The sequence below is a fragment of the Cetorhinus maximus genome, chromosome 25 (assembly GCF_964194155.1).
Source record: "Cetorhinus maximus chromosome 25, sCetMax3.hap1.1, whole genome shotgun sequence".
Lineage (NCBI taxonomy): Eukaryota > Metazoa > Chordata > Chondrichthyes > Lamniformes > Cetorhinidae > Cetorhinus > Cetorhinus maximus.
Genome location: NC_135903.1, coordinates 22,790,383 through 22,809,760, shown reverse-complemented (window position 1 = coordinate 22,809,760; position 19,378 = coordinate 22,790,383). Strand labels below are relative to the sequence as shown.

Sequence of the window (19,378 nt, the reverse complement as noted above, 5' to 3'; positions counted from 1 at the left end):
GTTTGGATTCTAAACCACCGTCCACTGGCCTGAAGTCTCAACAAACCTGTAATTGATAAAATATCTTAGCTGAACTTCAGAAAAACACAAGCACAGATGTGGCTTCTTGGCTCCACCATAGAAAGTGGTCTCCAAGAATGCCATCTTTTACATAAGCACCACAACCAGCATTTCAGATTTCAGGTATAAATTAACAGTACCCTGATTCATAATTGAATATCTCATCGACTTACCTAAGAGGACAATAGATTCAATAACCAAAGACATTTATGACCCATCAGTAATTTACTACAATGATCAGCCCTAGCATTTGTTTTTCAAACAAATTTTCACAACCCTAAACTAACTTTACTGGAAGAAAAACCAATGGACAACTTAGCCACTGTTTACATCACTGGACAACTATTTAAACAAAAACTGACAAGTTGTTTTACTCTGCCCAAGTAATCTTCTGCCAAATATCCCTGTTAACAAACCTCTGCTCCTCTGGTCATCAGATTACCATTTGTGTTCAGCTCAATCTGCTCCATTATCAAAAATTGTACCATCAATTTCTTTAGGCATCTGTCCTTTGCTATTTGTTTCCTGAACCACTGTGCATGATACTTCACTCCCTGGAAAATGTCAGAAAAATTCACATCTTGGATTATGCCTCTTTTCTCCGTTTTCCCGTTTTATCCTGGTTGGTGTCCATTTCTGACTTGGTCAAGCAGTCATAACATTTCCTCCATGTGAGCAGCAGAATAGAAATGTAAGCTGCAAAACTTCCAAAGAATAGCCTAAGGGAGAAATAAGCCACTTGTTCACGCATTAGATATGTGACTCAATCTAATCAAAACTGACAAAATAGGAAATCTCTTTTAAAATATCAAGTGCTTTGAATTTAGAGGGTCTCTTCAGAGTACATTACCTGGGATATTAAAAAAATAATTAATGACAACTATTGAAAACACACTGTACAACATGCTTTATTCATAAGCAGGTACAGAAGGCATTACATCACATTTGGTACAACAAGTAATCAAGCAATATTCGTCAATTCTAACGTTGACACAGCAATGTCAGACTGACAAAATGTGTACTCCGGTTCAATTCTGAAGGGAAAAACAGGTACCCTTCAACTCAGACCAAACATTTACAAAGCCAACCTTTTGTTTAGTGCTAAGTTTAGCTACCAGTGACATAAAAGGGTGTAAGACACCATGTGACAACTGTGCGTACTACAGTACCAAATACAGCTCAACTCTCAAATTTATATCTTTAGAAGAGTGAAATGGGCCAGTTTTAAAGAAATCTCATGAACCATTCAACACCTTCACCAGCAAAACCTGTTTTGTCTAGATAATAAATTTTTCAATATAAAGCTCCCCTATATACAACATGCACCACCGCCCCACCAACCCCACCCCCCGCCACCCCCAAACCAGGCCAATATTCATTATTACTACTTTGAACAGTTTAGATCTGTGTAAAATATGCATCCAAAATTAAGGAACTGCAGAGGGGGATTTTGCGCGTATTGAACACAACAGGTTTGATCAAATAAATCAGGACAATAGTATATTGTATATCCCACAGACTTTATTTACAATGGTCAAGATTTCATATTTCATTACCTCCCATTAAGTATCACTTATGTTATAACTACACTGATATCACATCAGTTTCCTAATGACTTCACAAAACAGTTGAATTACCTTGAGTTTTTTTGAGCTTCGAACACAAAGTTAAGCCTTATTAAGCTGTGTTTTTAATATTATGTGATACAAGATGATAATTTTCAGGGGAAGTCAGGAAATACTCCTTATAATTGCTGTCTTTAATAAGACCTTCCATTGTACCAACCATCACATGAAAAATAAACGGTATTTAACAATTCTTCCACAAGTAGCCTCTATATAAACTTGAATGGAATTTACAATATATTAGCTCAAGGTGTCTGTCATACTGATGTAACTAGCAGGAGCTTATCAGACTGCTGAAAGAGTTGAATGCCGTGGCTTCAGCTTCCCCTACTGTTTTCCAACCATTCATAAAAAGTACACATTCATAAAAGCCATTATGTTTGAAAACTGCTTAAGGACTGCAACAGTTGCAAAGCAGACAATGTTTAGGACAGAAGGTGAGTCGGGGACATTCCTACCTAAATAGTCTTTTAAAAACTTAACACGACTTAACAAGCAAATTCTCTCAAAAATCCAAATTGGGCTTCTGCCTGTATACTTTTTCATTTTGATGTAGAAATCTTTTTTGCCCTTTTAGCATTTGCTAAGAACAAGTTGAACATTAACAAAAAATCTACCAGCCATTGAACAAACAATAAAGAGACAATGTAACTGGCAATTTGTGGAAGTTTATATTCCAGGTTGGACAACTATAAATTTCATGCCCAATTGTCTCTCCCAAGAACGTGTCAAGCTGCTTTGTTGAAAATGCTACCACAAACAACAAATGGAATAAAAGCACAATATTATATTTGCTGGGGTAGTACGCTTTACTATGCCCTCTGCAGGACAAACAGTGGTAAGGAATATAATGTAAGGCTAAGATTCACTATGGGGCCTTCTGTTTTGTGTACACAAGCTGTTACAAGGTGGTGCCTTTGTTAAGACAGAAACACTGGCCAACTAAGTTCCTTTTGGTGGTGTCCATTTCAAACAGCTGGAGTCTATGGTTTTGTTCCCATTCGTTCGTTTTGCTTCTTTAGCCAGCCATTCGTCTATTAGATCCTGAGGTGAAATAGAAAAATTAGTTATGTAAAAGCTGACAGTAAATGTAGCAATCAATATATCCAGCATGTTTTATTGATGCCAATAATTGACAACTTGTTAAAGAAACATTACAATTTAAGAACATGTGCTGGTAATTTATAATTTAGCAAATCAATATTTATATAATGCAATTACCTGAACCAAAATTTATTCCCACACTGGGGTCTAAAAATTGCCCCAGGTGCAAATAATAAAAATTCTGTATTTATTAATAAATCATTGAATATTTTAGGGTGAATATCAGATTCACATAATGTACTTTCCTGCAGTGCATATTTTTATGTTGCTAAATATGTGACAGGCTGGTTTGAGTCAGAAGGTTGAGTTCAAGCCCAACTCGAGTCTTGCTCATATAAATATAGGTTGATATTTTAATGCTGTACTGTGGTGCAACGTCAGAGGTGCCATTTTTTTGCATAAGGCATTAAACTTGGGTTTGACCAGTCTAACCAAGTAGACATAAAAGGTCTCATGGAACTATTTGCAGAAGAGCAGGGGTGTTCTCTTGGCTAGATAGATCCTTGATTAACAAGGGGGTGAAAGGTTATCTGGGGTAGTCAGGAATGTGGGGTTGAGGTTACAATCAGATATATTACCCCCAACATTATGTGTTCTTATCTTATTATGTAGCCTTGTGTGCGGAACCTTATCAAATGCCTTTTGGAAATCCAAATATATTACATCTTCTGGTTCCCTTTATCTATCCTGCTTGTTACCTCCTCAAAGAATTCTAATAAATTTGTCAGGCATGCTTTCCCCTTTATGGAGCCATGCTGACTCTGCTTGATTATATTATGTATTTCTAAATGCTCTGCTATCATATCCTTTATAACAGACATTAACATTTTCCCAATGACAGATGTTAACCTAACTGGCCTATAGTTACCTATTTTTTTGTCTCCCTCCCTTTTTGAATAAGGGTGTTGCACTGGCAGTTTTCCAATCCTCTGGGACTTTTCCAGGATCTAAAGATTCTTGGGAGATTACTACCAGTGCATCCACTATCTCTGTAGCTACTTGCTTTAATATCCTAGGATGCAACCCATCAGGTCCAGGGACTTATCAGCCTTTAGCCCTATTAGTTTCCCTAGTACTTTTTCACCAGTGATTTATTTCTTCCCCCTCTTTTGCCCCTTGATTTAGTATTTTTAAAATGCTATTAGTGTCTTCTACCGTGAAGACTGATGCAAAGTATTTATTCAACTCCTCTGCCATTTCCTGGTTCCCCATTATTATTTCTCCAGCCTCATTTTCTAAAGGGACAATGTGCACTTTGGTCTCTCTCTTCCTTTCTATATATTTGAACAAGCTCTTACTGTCTGTTTTTGTATTACTTGTTAGTTTACCTTCAAAGTTTATTTTCTCCCTCTTGATTTTTTTTGGTCATCCTTTGGTGGTTTTTAAAACTTTCCCAATCCTCTGGCTTACCACTAATGTTCACCACATTGTATGTTTTTTCTTTCAATTTGATACTATACTTAACTTCCTTGGTTAACCATGGTTGGTTTATCAACTTCCTAGAATCCTTCTTCCTCATTGGGATATATCTTTGTTGTGAATCATAAACTATTTTCTTAAACGTCTGCCATTGTTCATCAACTGTCTTTTCTGCTAAACTCCTTTCCCTGTCCACTCCAGCCAACTCTGCCCTCATTCCTTTGTAATTACCCTTATTGAAATTTAGCAGTTTTTTTCCAACCCAATTTTCTCATTCTCAAACTGAATGCTAAATTCTATCATGTTATGGTCACTGTTTCCTAGGGGATCTTTTACTCCGAGATCATTTATTAAACCTGCCTCATTACACATTACCAGATCCAAAATAGTCTGTACCCCTGGTTGGATCCACAGTATATTGTTCATATTGTGACATATGTGTCACTCAAGAAACATCAGTTAAACATACATCTCTCTGCTGTTTTTTGGATCTTGTGTGCAAACTGACTGCTACATTTGCCTACACACTAATGCTGGCTACAATTCATAAAGTATTTTGTTGATTGTGAAGCACTTTGGGATATTCGATGGATATGAAAGGCACTATTTAAATGCAAGTTTTTTCAGTTCAATGATCATACTCGTGAACTGTTAATAAGAATTATTTTACCAGTTCCAACAAGTTGTCATAAGTTTTCCTACAAGGGGCTTGGAGAAAAAAGGTGCTGCACATTACCAAATTGTAAAACAGCTAATAGAGAATGTGATTTTCTTATACACAGTACAATAAGGAATTTTGCCCTCTGCGCTTGTTGTTTATGCTATTTGTAAAGAGTGATGTATTTCAGCACTAGTTCTAGTTGAAAGAGATTCGCAAGGGGTATAAACATAATCCACCAAACTTTGATTACCTGTCGTTTTAAAACCAAGTGTTTTCCTTTCCAGTATTTCAGCATCTGTAATGCCTGAAGCGTGCTGACAATGTCCACAGGGTTAACTGCAGTTTCTTGACTTATTTCTGCAAAAACAAGAATCTTTGTTTGGTAGTGTGTATTGTACTGGTACAGTGTTATAAAAATGGTTACTTTGATCAACAACTGTCCATGTATAAAGCCTCTGGATTTTATAGTAGTGTAGATTGGGAACAATTTCAGTATCAGCTCCTGAAAGAAAATGCTACTCTAATGACATTTGACACCACCTGGAAGAGTGTTTCACTCTGCTTTGTGCCAGAATCAGATTGGGCCCTGACTCACCGCCCATTTAGCTAAACTTGCAATGTGAATTTACTCTGAATATAGTCAAGAGTAGATTAAATCTGCAAAACATAAAAACAAACTTGCGTATTGCTGAATAAAGACATACAAACATACGAATTAGGAGCAGGAGTAGGCCACTTGGCCCCTCGAGCCTGCTCCGCCATTCAATAAGATCATGGCTGATCTGATTGTGAACCTCAACCCCACATCCCTGACTACCCCAGATAACCTTTCACCCCCTTGTTAATCAAGGATCTATCTAGCTCCGCTTTAAAAATATTCAAAGACTGCTTTGTTTTGAGATGTTTTGAGAAGAGAGTTCCAAAGACTCTCAACCATCAGAGAAAAAATTTCTTCTCTCCTTGGTCTCAAATGAGCGACCCTTTATTTTTAAACAGTAACCCCTATTTTTAGATTTTCCCACTAGAGGAAACATCCTCTCCACATCCACCCTGTCAAGACCCCTCAGGATCTTAAAGGTATCAATTAAGTCGCCTCTTACTCTTCTAAATTCCAGTGGATAATAGGCCTAACATATCCAGCCTTTCCTCATAATTCCTGGTATTAGTCTAGTAAATCTTCTCTGGGCTGCTTCTAATGCATTTACATCTTTCTTTAAATAAGACGACCAGCACTATACACAATACTCCAGGGGCAGGATTTCCCGGTCGGTGTGGGGGCGGGGGGAACCACATGCCGACGCGTAAAATGACGCGGGATAACGTCAGACGGAACTCCCGACGTCATTTCAATTTTCAGGTTGGTGGGGGTGCAGCTGAATCAGCTGTGCGCCTGCCGACCTGTCAATGGCCAATTGAGGCCATTTAAAAAGTAATTGCAGTAGTTAAAGGACCTGCCCATCCAACCTTAAGGTTGGCAGGCTTCAGAGAAAGTATGAAACCTCATCCACGGGCGGGACGAGGTTTCATGTAGGTTTTTAAAAATTTAATAAACGTTAAACTAAAAGTGATGGACATGTCCGAACTCATGTGACAGTGTCACATGAGGGGACATGTCAGGGAAATATTACTTTTCTATTTTTAACATTTTTGAATTTGGCGCCGATCTCCCTGAGGCAGCACTTAGCCTCAGGGAGATGAGTGCGCTCTTTCGCACACTCTCGACTTAGGGAATCTCCCCCCCCACCCCCGCGTAGGGAGCGCATAGCCCGCCCACATAAAATGGCGGCGCGCCCCCAATCGGAGGTATGCCAGCACGAGCCCGTTCCTGAACTTCCTCCCTGACGTGGGGGAAAATTCTGCCCCAGATGTGGTTTCACCAATACCCTGCACAACTGAAACATAACCTCCCTACCTTTGTAATCAATTTCCCTCACAGTAAATGATAATATTCTATTAGCTTTCCCAATTACCTGCTGTACCTGCATACTAACCTTTTGTGATTCATGCACTAGGACACCCAGATCCCTCTGAATCTCAGAGCTCTGCAATCTCTCATCATTTAGATAATAAGTTTCCTTTTTATTCTTCCTGCCAAAATGAAGAATTTCACATTTGCCCACATTATACTCCATTTGCCAGATCTTTGCCCATTCACTTAATCTATGTCACTTCGTAGCCTCCTTACATCCTCATCACAATTTACTTTCCTACCTATCTTTGTGCCATCAGCAAATTTAGCTACCATTTTTGTGGTCCCTTCATCCAAGTCATTTATATAAATTGCAAAAAAGTTGAGGCCCCAGCATTGACCCCTGTGGCACACCACTCGTCACATCCTGCCAACCAGAAAAAGACCTATTTATACCAACTCTCTGCTTCCTGTTAGCTAACCAATCTTCTATCCATGCCAATGTGTTACCTCCTACACCATGAGTTTTTATTTTCTGCAATAACCTTTGATGTGGCACTTTATCAAATGCCTTCTGGAAATCTAAGTACATCCCCTTTATCCACAGCACATGTGACTCCATCAAAGAACTCCAATAAATTGGTTAATCATGATTTCCCTTTTACAAAACTATGTTGACTCTGCCAGATTGCCTTGAATTTTCTAAGTGCCCTGCTATAACATCTTTAATAATAGCCTCTAACATTTTCCAAATGACAGATGTTAAGCTAACTGGCCTATTTCTGCTTTAATAGAAACAGAAAATGCTGAAAAAACTCAGCAGGTCTGACAGCATCTGTGGAGAGAGAAAGAGTGTTAATGTTTTGAGTCCATGCGACTCTTCTTCACATCTCCACAGATGCTATCAGACCTGCTGAGATTGTCTAGTATCTTCTGTTTTTATTTCAGATTTCCAGCATCCACAGTGCTTTGTTTTTAATCTATAGTTCCATGCTTTTTGTCTCTCTCCCTTTTTGAATAAAGGAGGTATAATGGCTATTTTCCAATCTAATGGAACCTTCCCCAAATCTAGGGAATTTTGGAGAATTAAAACTGGTGCATCAACTATCTCACTAGCCACTTCTTTCAAGACCTTAGGGTGAAGTCCATCTGGATCTGGGATTTGTCAACCCGCAGTCCCAACAATTTGCTCAATACCACTTCCCTGGTGATTGTAATTTTCCCGAGCTCCTCCCTCCCTTCCATTTTCTGATTTACAGTATTTACGGGATGTTACTTGTGTCCTCTATAGTGAAGACTGAAGCAAAATACTGAATTAATTCATCCGCCATCTCCCTACTTTACATTAACAATTTGCCAGGCGCGCTCTCTAAAGGACCAATGCTCACTTTAACTCTTTGCTTATTTAAATATCTATAGAAACTCTTATTATCTGCCTTTACATTACTAGCTAGCTTTCTCAAACTCTAATTTTTTCCTCCTTAGCAATCTTTTTGTCATTCTTTGATGTTCTTTATATTCTTCCCAATCTTCTGACCTGCATCTTTGAGTAATGATGTGCTTTTTCTTTAAGTCTGATACGGTCTTTACTTTTTTAATTAACCACGGATGGTGGGCCCTCCCCTTGGAATTTTTCTCTCTCACTGTAGTGGAATGTAGATATTCTGTGTATTCTGAAATATCCCTTTAAATGTCTGCCACTGAACTTCTATTCACAATTCCCTTAACCTCATTTGCCAGTTTACTTTAGCTAGCTCTGCTTCCATGCCCTCATAATTTCCCTTATTTGAAGTTTAAAATACTAGTCTTGGACGCACTCATTTCTCCCCAAAATGAATGTGAAATTCAATCATATTATGACCATTGCTACCTAGGGGTGCCTTCACTAGGAGGTCATCAATTAATCCTATCTCGTTGCTCAATACCAGGTCTAGTAAAGCCTGCTCTCTGAAACTTGGAGGTGAAGCTGGGTAGAAGGTCAGCGATAGCTGGGGCCTAAGGAGAGATTGAGAAAAAGGGATAAAAAAAAGGGATTAAAAAAGGGGATAAAACAACGAATAAAAATAAACCAGCTAAATGAGTTCAACAACTTCAGACCATGAACTCTCTCCTCTATCTTCACCCTTTTTTAATCCCTTTTTTTAAAGTTTATTTTTACTTTTCATTTACTTATTTTTATTCATTTATTCATTGTTTTATCCCCTTTTTATCCCTTTTTCTATCTTTTTTCCCAACCACTGCCACCCTCTCCCCCCACCCCACCCCACCCCACAAGAACATAAGAACTAGGAGTAGGAGTAGGCAATTCAGCTCCTCGAGCCTGCCCCACCATTCAATATCATGGCTGATCTCATTTCGGCCTCAACTCCAATTTCCTGCCCACTCCCCATAACCTTTCAACCTATTACTAATTTAAAATCTGTCTATCTCCTCCTTAAATTTATTCAGCGTCCCAGCATCCACTACACTCTGAGGTAGTGAATTCCAGATTAACGACCCTTTGAGAAAAGTAATTCCTCCTCATCTCTGATTTAAATCTACCACCCCTTAGCCTAAAACTATGGCCTCTTGTTCTAGAATGCCCCACATGGGCAAACATCCACTCCACATCTACTTTGTCTATCCCCTTTAGCACCTTATATACCTCAATTAGATCTCCTCTCATCCTTCTAGACTCTAGCGAGTATAGGCCTAAACTGCTAAATCTCTCCTCATAAGACAAGCCCCGCATCTCTGGAATCAATCTGGTGAACCTCCTCCAATGCAACTATATCCTTCCTCACATAAGGGGACCAAAACTGTGCATAGTACTCCAGGTGCGGTCTCACCAATGCCTTGTACAGTTACAACAACACTTACCTATTTTTATACTCTATTCCTTTAGCAATAAATGCCAAAATTCCATTTGCCTTCCTTATTACCTGCTGTACCTGCATACTGGCTTTCAGCAATTCATGCACGAGGACACCCAGATCCCTCTGCACTGAAGCATTCTGAAGTTTCTCTCCATTTAAATAATAAGTTGCCATTTTATTCTTCCCACCAAAATGGATAACCTCACACTTATCCACGTTAAACTCCATCTGCCAAATTTTGGCCCATTCACCTAACCTGTCCATATCCATTTGTAAATTTGTTATTTCTTCATTGCAACTTACTTTCCCAACTATTCTGGTGTCGTCTGCAAATTTAGCTATAGTACCTTCTATCCCTGAATCCAAGTCATTAATATAGATTGTAAATAGTTGGGGCCGAACCCCGTGGCACCCCACTAGTTATAGCTTGCCATCCAGGAAAAAAACCATTTATCCTGATTCTCTGTTTTCTGTTGGTTAGCCAATGCTCTATCCAAGCTAATATATTACCCCTAACTCCGTGAGATCTTATCTTGTGTATTAATCTTTTGTGCGGCACATTAAAGGCCTTCTGGAAGTCCAGATATACTACATCTACAGGATCCCCATTATCCACTTTGCTTGTCACATCTTCAAAGAATTCTAGCAAATTAGTCAAACGCGATTTACTATTCATAAAACCATGCTGACTCTGAAGGATTGCATTTTGACTTTACAAATGCCCCATTTCTACTTCCTTAATAATGGATTCCAACAATTTCCTAACGACAGACGTTAAACTAACTGGTCTATAGCTTCTGACTTTCTGCCTTCCCCCCTTTCTGAATAAGGATGTTATATTGTTCCAATCCACTGGAACCTTTCCAGAATCCAGGGAATTTCGGAATATTACAGCCAATGCATCCACCATCTCCGCTGCCACTTCCTTTAAGACCCTGGGATGTAGGCCATCAGGTCCTGGGGACTTGTTACCCTTTAATCCCAATAGTTTGCTCAGTACTGTTTCCCTAGTATTGGTGATTGTTCTAAATTCCTCCTTCTCTATATCCTCTGCACTACCTGTTACTATTGGGGTGGTACTAGTGTCCTCCACCGTGAAAACTGAGGCAAAATATTGATTAAGCGTCTCTGCCATTTCTGCGTTCCCCACTATTATTAACTCCCCAGTCTCATCTTCCAAGGGACCAACATTCACTTTAGCTACTCCCTTTCCTTTTATATACTTGTAGAAGCTTTTGCTATCACTTTTTACATTTTGCACTAGTTTTCTTTCATAATTTACCTTTGCTCTTTTTATTATTTTTTTAGTAACCCTTTGTTGATCTTTAAAAGTTTCCCAATCTGACCTTTGCAATTTGGTATGCCTTAGTTTTTGCCTTTATGTTATCTTTAACTTCCTTGCTTAGCCATGGATGCTTTTCCCCCCCTTACCATCTTTCTTCCTCTTTTGAATATATTTTACTTGGGAGGAATTGAATATCTCCTTAAATATATGCCACTGTTCGTCAATTGTCTTACCTTTTAGTCTTCCTGCCCAATCCACTAGGGCCAAATCTGCCCTCATGCCTATGTAGTTACCTTTATTTAACTCCAGAACACTAGTGTGGGACTCAAGTTTCTCACTCTCAAACTGAACTTGAAATTCTAGCATGCTATGATCACTCTTCCTGAGAGGATCCTTTGCTATGAGATCATTAGGGGCCATGTTGTTCTTTCACAGAGTGCTGACTCTTGTTCTGCTGTTCACACATTCTGTCTTCTTACCTTTGTGCCACTATCAGCACCTTCTTCAGCCCTTACCGCTGCCATTAACACTCCCTTTGTCTTGTGTCCATGATATCTTTGTCAGTCTCTCCTAATATGCTAATACCATTATTAATTAACAGAGCCACCCCACCATGTTTTCTTAACTTCCTGTCCTTCCTAAGTATCACGTACCCTTCAATATTCAGGTCCCAATCTATATCATCCTGTAGCCATATCTCTGTAATGGCTATCAAATTATACTTATTTATTTCTATTTGTGTTATCAGTTCATCTGTTTTGTTTCAAATGTTCCGTGCATTTATATACAGAGCCTTTAGTTTTGTCCTTTTATTATTTTTGTAGCGTCTAGCCTTTTCTGCTGATTTACTCTTAGATTTGTACTCTGTCTCTTCCTGTCAGAGTCTGTTTATCATTTCCCACCTGTCTCTCTTACCTTGTTTATACTCTTTGGTTTATCACATCTTCCCAAATTTGATCCCTTGGCCCTACTATTTAGTTTAAAACCCTCGGTACTTCCCTAGTTAGGTGGCTCGCAAGGACACTAGCCCCAGCATGGTTCAGATGCAGACTGTCCCAATGGTACAGATCCCACTTTGCCCAGTACTGGTGCCAGTGCCCCACAAACTGGAACCCACTTCTCCCACACCAGTCTTTGAGCCACGCATTAATTTCTCTAACCTTATTTGTCTTGTGCCAATCTGCATGTGGCTCAGGTAATAATCTAAAAATTATTACCTTTGAGGCTCTGCTTCTTAATTTGGTGCTTAGCTTGTCATACTGACGATGCAGAGCCGCCTCCTTCATCCTGCCTATGTCGTTGGTACCTACATGGACCACGACTACTGGATCATCCCACTCCTGCTGCAAGTTCCTCTCCAGCCCTGGGCAGATGTCCTGAGCCCTGGCAACAAAACCGCCTGGACTCCCGCTCTTTACTACGGAGAACAGTGTCAATCCCCCTTACTATACTGTCCCCTACTACCACTACATTTCTTTTTGCTCCCCCTACTTGGTTGGCTTCCTGTACCATGGTCGGTTTGCTCATCCACCCTGCAGCCCCCACTCTCATCCAAACAAGCTGAGAGAACCTAAAGCCTGTTGGACAACTGTAGAAGCTCACACTCTTGCCCTCTGAGCCCCCTTACCTACCTCACTCGCAGTCACACCCTCCTGTCCCTGGTCACTTAGGATAGGATCTTCTGATTTTTTAAGTGGTGTGACTGCCTCCTGGTATAAAGCATCCAGGTAACTTTCCCCCTCCTTGATGTATCGCAGAGTCTGCAGCTCAGCCTCCAGTTCAGTGACTTTGAGGTGAAGTTCCTCAAGACGCAAACACTTACCGCAGACGTGTTTGCCCTGGATCACAATGTTATCCAGGAGCTCCCACATGCTGCAGCCTTGACACATCGCCTGTCCTGCCATCCTTAATGTGTTTTAAATAATTACTTAATCATATAAATCACTTATTTATGTTACTTTCTTATATATTTTAACTTTACCACCAAATTATGTAGTATTTTAAACCTTAAGGATAGAATAGAATTTACCAACTTACCAGATACTCACCAAACAGGTAGCTCCTTTCCCTGTAGTAGAGCAAGAACCAATTTCTGTGGGGTGAGAAAGATAGAAAAGAGGAAACGAACAACTCCTTCCCCCCTACCTTTTCCCAACTCCCCTCTCACCAAAATCCAAGTCTTCACTCAGTTAGTCGGCTGCACTAAAGAACCCTGAATTTATACTCTTTCGAGTTATCAACAGTCACAGGTTGCAACTCTTTGAGTACAATCACAGTTCTTGGTTTTCCGGGAGTGGGACATGAACCCACAACCCTCTGATTCAAAGGCGAGGGTGCTATGAACTGAGCCATTTATAGTAAACTGAACTGGAGATAAAGTAATCAGACTGAATCAGTTAGCTAATTAACTACACAGCTGCTCACAGAGAGTGAGTTTACCCTGTCTAAACTGCAAGAAAGAAATAACTTAGCCTGCTTACACAGTATTTTCCAGTTACGCTAATTACAGACTCGATTAGATTTTAAGAGCAAAATTTAAGAACAAAATGAACACTTAAAACTCCCCTCTCATCAAACTCCAAGTCTTCACTCAGTTAATGGGCTGCAGTCCGTTTGCCCTTTGGCATTTTGTTGAAGCTTTTCGTCTTGCACTCATCAGGGCAATTGCATGAATATTAATGTCAGGGGAAGCAATAACTTTTTACTGTATGAAAAGAGTGTGATTGGTTGGCAAGTGAACACTGATTGGTAGAGGCGTTGCCATGGAGAATGCACCAGTTAATGATGATTGACAGTTAACTGCCAAGCATCGTTTGAAATTTTAAACCAGGCAGCTTGACTCTGATTGGTCAAGGCACTGCCCTGAGGTATGAACCAGCAAATGGCTATCACTTATTTGTTTAGCTGAAACAGGCATAATGTGTGTACATGTTCTGTCTGCAAAGAACAGGGCCCTGTGTATCAATATATATAGCTTCCAGTAAACGCAAATGCACCTCACTGCGAGCCCAATTGACAATCTTAAATGTTGCAAACAAATCCTGCCTCTCTCCTTTGTTTGGACACTAGTATCACTTAAGTGATATAGCTCCTTTTTGCTTCTTTTCTCCCGAGTCTCTACCTCCAAAGCCAGCGTTATAGCAAGAACTAACAACATAAGAACAAGGAGTGGGATCTGAATCCATATCCTCAGGGCATTATTCTGGGCCTCTGGATTACTAGTCTAGTGACATTACCACTTTGCCACTGTCTCCCCCGAGGTTGAATAGAGGTGAACCAGTTCACTCCTTCTCACCTGGTCAAACACCACCCATAAATTTATAAATCAATCTTAATACTCAAACGTTCTTAAGAAATCCCTGAACTGAACATTGACTTTGTTTTTCAGGATTTCAAGATAAATTGGAATACTGAACACCAACTGCAATAATGATTCGCCGATGTGCATCACACAAATTCCTATACAAAAGCCGCCTGAAAAATGGCTTCTACAGCAGTACAATGTATTTGATCCCTATACGTCTGTTATTGGAACTGCAAGCCATTATCCATAAAAGACAAATTGAAAGGTGTGTAGTTTCCAAAGTAATCAGCACTGTCTATAAAGTATATTCTACTACAGTCACACATTGATCATTTTGCCAGAAACATTTGTTGTATGTAAGTCCACATGGCTATTATATGCTACCAAGGTGACAAGGCCAAAATACTCTAACACTTGTGGGAGCAAGCAAACTCAACAATATCCTTATCAAGTATTCATGGATAAATTTCCTTCTAAGAAAATGTACAACTTCTGCCCTCTAATTTTTGCCCATTAACAAATATGCAAGTTCCACAATACATTAAATATTCAAAAGGGTTAATCTGTGCTAATTCATTTCAGTAATGTGCCAGTGGGAAAATACTTGGTTTCTTTTTTTTTAATGGCCGTTTGCTGTTGTGACTAGTTTATATCTATTTGCACATTAGAAAATCAAGAAGTCAAACTTGCATGGCCTTACATGGAGATTTGGCCCCTCTACTACGAATGGCACTATGATTAATTGTCAAGCTCTCAAATTTGAAGCACCACCCTAGTCACTCCAAGAAAAGCAAAACTCGGTAACCAAGAGAAATTTACACTTATGAAAATTTATCACTGCTTCTGTGTAATTAAAAAATTCCTAAAAATCTAATTTTTAATTCCTTTCAGAATTCAAAATGTGACCTCATTCTTAAATCCTGGAAAAAGGATGATTTTAAAAATTAGGCTGGTTAATTGCACCAACACAATTAGTTGCATTGCTGCTGGGCTGGGCTGTGATGGTGCAGGTGGTAGGAGCTGTTAATGCATAGGTAGCTAGCTAACCATTTTATTTTATTAGCCTTGGCAAGAACACAGACCACAACACAGCCAGGAGATATCTTGCACAGTACATTATAAATAATTAATGGTAAATTTTGAAGTGCTCTGAATCAAACTGGTCTGTTTCCGTTAGCAGGAAGCAATCAAAGGAAACAAGAAAAATTTAAATGGCTACAAAATACTTCAGACCAAAACACAGGATCTAGACTGAAGATGTTATATAAGTTGTTGAAATCTAAACGTCAATCCATTTTTACCTTTGATAGAAATTTCCTTGCCCTGAAAGTTGTGCAAATACCGTAGTAGCACTTCCTTCCAATAGCTGCGGTAGCTGATAAGCCCCAGGTCGGACAGGGGACGTTCCGGGGAACCAACCTTTTCTTCTACTTTTGACAGCAAATAGCCTTTCAGAGGAAAGAAAGTGAATTCATTGAGTGAAACATGCAGTACTTTTCAAATTCACAGCATTGACTATTACGATCCTGTTAGGGATCGTTAAAGTTTAAAGGAGAAATTCGATGGCCCAGCAATTAACCAACAGAACTGCGCCATAAGATTTCATGTTTTTTAACAGAACAAATTTATTGGATATCAGAAAGAATTAAACAAAGTAAGCACTATTAACTCAACTCTATAGCTTATAAAGACTTATGTTATAAACTCAGTTCTACTTTCTATTTCCCAAATTTATCTTACAAAATCTTTAAGGCTCATTCATTTTTCCTTGGACCAACTCAAAAGGTGTAGCACAGCTCTCCCGAATTCACTGATTTCTCTTCAGTGTTCCAGCTATTCACTAAGGAACAATATTTCATGGGGATAAAAGCAAAAAACTGCGGATGCTGGAAATCCAAAACAAAAGTAAAAATACCTGGAAAAACTCAGCAGGTCTGACAGCATCTGCGGAGAGGAACACAGTTAACGTTTCGAGTCTGTATGACTCTTCAACAGGACTAAGGAAAAATAGAAGGTGAAATATAAGCTGGTTTAAGGGGGGGGTTGGGACAAGTAGTGCTGGATAGAGGGCCAGTGATAGGTGGAGATAGCCAAAAGATGTCACAGACAAAAGGACAAAGAGGTGTTGAAGGTGGTGATATTATCTAAGGAATGTGCTAATAGGTGACATTAAGGGTAGAAAGGACGAGCAAGGTAAAGATAGCCCTAGTGGGGGCGGGGTGGGGTGAAGGGAAGGGATTGAAATAGGCTAAAAGGTAGAGATAAAACAATGGATGGAAATACATTTAAAAATAATGGAAATAGTGGGAAAAGAAAAATCTATATAAATTATTGGAAAAAAGGGGGATCGGAAAGGGGGTGGGGATGGAGGAGAGAGTTCATGATCTAAAATTGTTGAACTCAATCTTCAGTACGGAAGGCTGTAAAGTGCCTAGTCAGAAGATGAGGTGCTGTTCCTCCAGTTTGCGTTGAGCTTCACTGGAACATTGCAGCAGGCCAAGGACGGACATGTGGGCATGAAAGCAGGGTGGTGTGTTGAAATAGCAAGTGACAGGGAGGTCTGGGTCATGCTTGCGGACAGACCAAAAGTGTTCCGCAAAGCGGTCACCCAGTGCATTTGGTCTCTCCAATGTAGAGGAAACCGCATTGGGAGCAGCGAATGCAGTAGACTAAATTGAGGGAAGTGCAAGTGAAATGCTGCTTCACTTGAAAGGAGTGTTTGGGCCCTTGGACGGTGGGGAGAGGGGAAGTAAAGGGGCAGGTGTTGCATCTTCTGTGGTTGCATGGGAAGGTGCCATGGGAGGGGGTTGAGGTGTAGGGGGTGATGGAGGAGTGGACCAGGGTGTCCCGGAGGGAACGATCCCTGCGGAATGCCGCCGGGGGGGGGAAGATGTGTTTGGAGGTGGCATCATGCTGGAGTTGGCAGAAGTGGCGGAGGATGATCCTTTGAATGCGGAGGCTGGTGGGGTGATAAGTGAGGACAAGGGGGATCCTATCGTGGTTCTGGGAGGGAGAGGAAGGTGTGAGGGCGGATGCACGGGAGATGGGCAGACACGGTTGAGAGCCCTGTCAACCACCGTGGGTGGATAGCGCGGCTATCTCCACCTATCACTGGCTCTCTATCCAGCACTACTTGTCCCACCCCACCCCCCAAACCAGCTTAAATTTCACCTCTCTTCTATTTTTCCTTAGTTCTGTTGAAGAGTCATACGGACTCGAAACGTTAACTGTGTTCCTCTCCGCAGATGCTGTCAGACCTGCTGAGTTTTTCCAGGTACTTTTATTTTTGTTTTTAATATTTAATGGGGGGTCCTTTCATTAGCTTTTAGCTAAGCAATTTCCTCCAATTTCTTTGCCAACCTCACGGCTCTGGATTCCACAGCTAAAGCATGGGCCTCCCTGCAGCTCCCGTATGGTGGTTTAGAACATCAGAAAACACCCTCGGTTGCAGTTTGAAACCACAGAAGTGGGCTTTTAGAAACGAAGCCAATTACTTCCTGATCTCCAGCCATCTCCACGGCAATAAGACACACACAGCCTATTCCCAGGTAGAAATGCAAATTAACTACCTTTCAATTCCAAAGCTTTCCTTAATTCTGGGAAATCACACTAACAACTTAAATGCTTTATGGGAATAACTGCAGACATCAGGCTAAGACCACCTGCAATTTTATGACTCTCACCCTTTTACTCTGACTTTATCCGGTAAACACAAGTTATCTTTTGAACTGTAATTATCTTCAGTCTCTGTGGTTTGCTAGCCTCTAGATGTTTACCAGTGGGGTTTTCCCCCGCTGAACTTATATTTTAAAATTAAATTTCTAAAACTAAGGAGCTATACCTCTAAAACAAATGAACTATCACATTAGGCATATGTAACATGATACAGTAATTAGCTGTCAAATCGCATTTCAAAGATCAATGCAGTTTAAATGCCCACAATGGCAGCAAGATGCACATCCTTATTATAGGCACGCCTTCCCCAATAAAATGGATAAAGCATATGTATGAGTCTTCTGCTAATCCAAAAAGTTGATGCACAGTTTCTCCAAAGAAAGGGTGAAGCACCAGACGAACACTGTTTCTGAGAAATGTAACTGACCTGATCATTCTAAAAACCTTCAAAGTCACAACCAAGAAAAGCAGTTCAGCCAGAAAATCAAAGTGACCCCAAAATTCTGCAATAGTTTTAAGGAGGAGTAATCAAGTCCAGGATACCTGGCCTTTCCCCTTTTCTACAAAGCTTCAACTAACAATCCTCTGCAATATGCTTGTGCATCACACCACAATACATTTACCACCTAACCAGCAGTCAATATACTTACGCAAACAGAAATGTATGAAGTATCCCATAAAACAGTGAACTTAATCTGTAAACACGTTCAGACTTCACTTTGTGCTAAATACAGTTTGAATTAACCATTAGGAGGCACTTGATTTCACCATGTACAGCCATGTTCCTCATTCTTAACACACAAAAGCATCTTAACCATTTCAATATTTTGTTAATGGTAACCAGGTATTCTGGATTATTTTCCACCCGCACCAACTCTAAGCCAAGATGCACTCTTTGGAAAATTGCAGGAACTGGAGAAAAATTGTTGGACAAGAGGATATTGGCACAAACCAGTAAAATGAATATTCAAAGGAAAGAACACCTCTAGTTTTACAAATAAATTTCTAAAATAAAGTTTTTCAGAAGTGGTATAAAGATCCTGAGAATTCCAGCAATCATGCTTAGTGCCATAGAATAGAGATAGTGCTTAAAAAGATCAGCACAGCTTTGGTCCATGCAGCTCATGCTTTCATAGTAACCATCAAAGTACTCAGCTGCTTTTTGAATGAGTCCAGAGCTTTTGTTTCAGGAACTAGATCTGAATGTTGCATTCAAGATGCAGCCTAGCCAGAGTGCTGTCCAGCTTCAGCAAGGTGACCTTGGACTTTACAAAACAAAAACAGAATTACCTGGAAAAACTCAGCAGGTCTGGCAGCATCGGTGGAGAAGAAATCAGTTAACTTTTCGAGCCTTCACGGCCCTTCGGCAGAACTGAAGCATAGTTAGGAGAGGGGTGAAATATAAGCTGGTTTAAGGTTGGGGGGGCGGGGGGGGGGGGGGGAGAGAGAAGTTGAGGGTGTGGTGATTGTGGAGATAAGCA

The 19,378-nt window shown here is 40.1% G+C and overlaps 1 protein-coding gene across 10 annotated transcripts in view; it reads right to left on the bottom strand.

The window, feature by feature from the left end:
• Positions 1 to 943: 943 nt before the first annotated feature.
• Positions 944 to 19,378, bottom strand: part of kat7b (K(lysine) acetyltransferase 7b) — a 102,326-nt gene continuing 83,891 nt past the window's right edge. For all 10 annotated transcript variants that reach the window (XM_078529619.1, XM_078529624.1, XM_078529629.1 and 7 more), the window contains 3 exons: positions 15,524 to 15,670; positions 5,120 to 5,226; positions 944 to 2,729 (listed from right to left, as the gene is read on the bottom strand). In XM_078529619.1, coding sequence (XP_078385745.1) covers positions 2,628 to 2,729; positions 5,120 to 5,226; positions 15,524 to 15,670 — 356 coding nt within the window. In that variant the 3' untranslated portion in view covers positions 944 to 2,627. The remainder of the gene's footprint in view (positions 2,730 to 5,119; positions 5,227 to 15,523; positions 15,671 to 19,378) is intronic.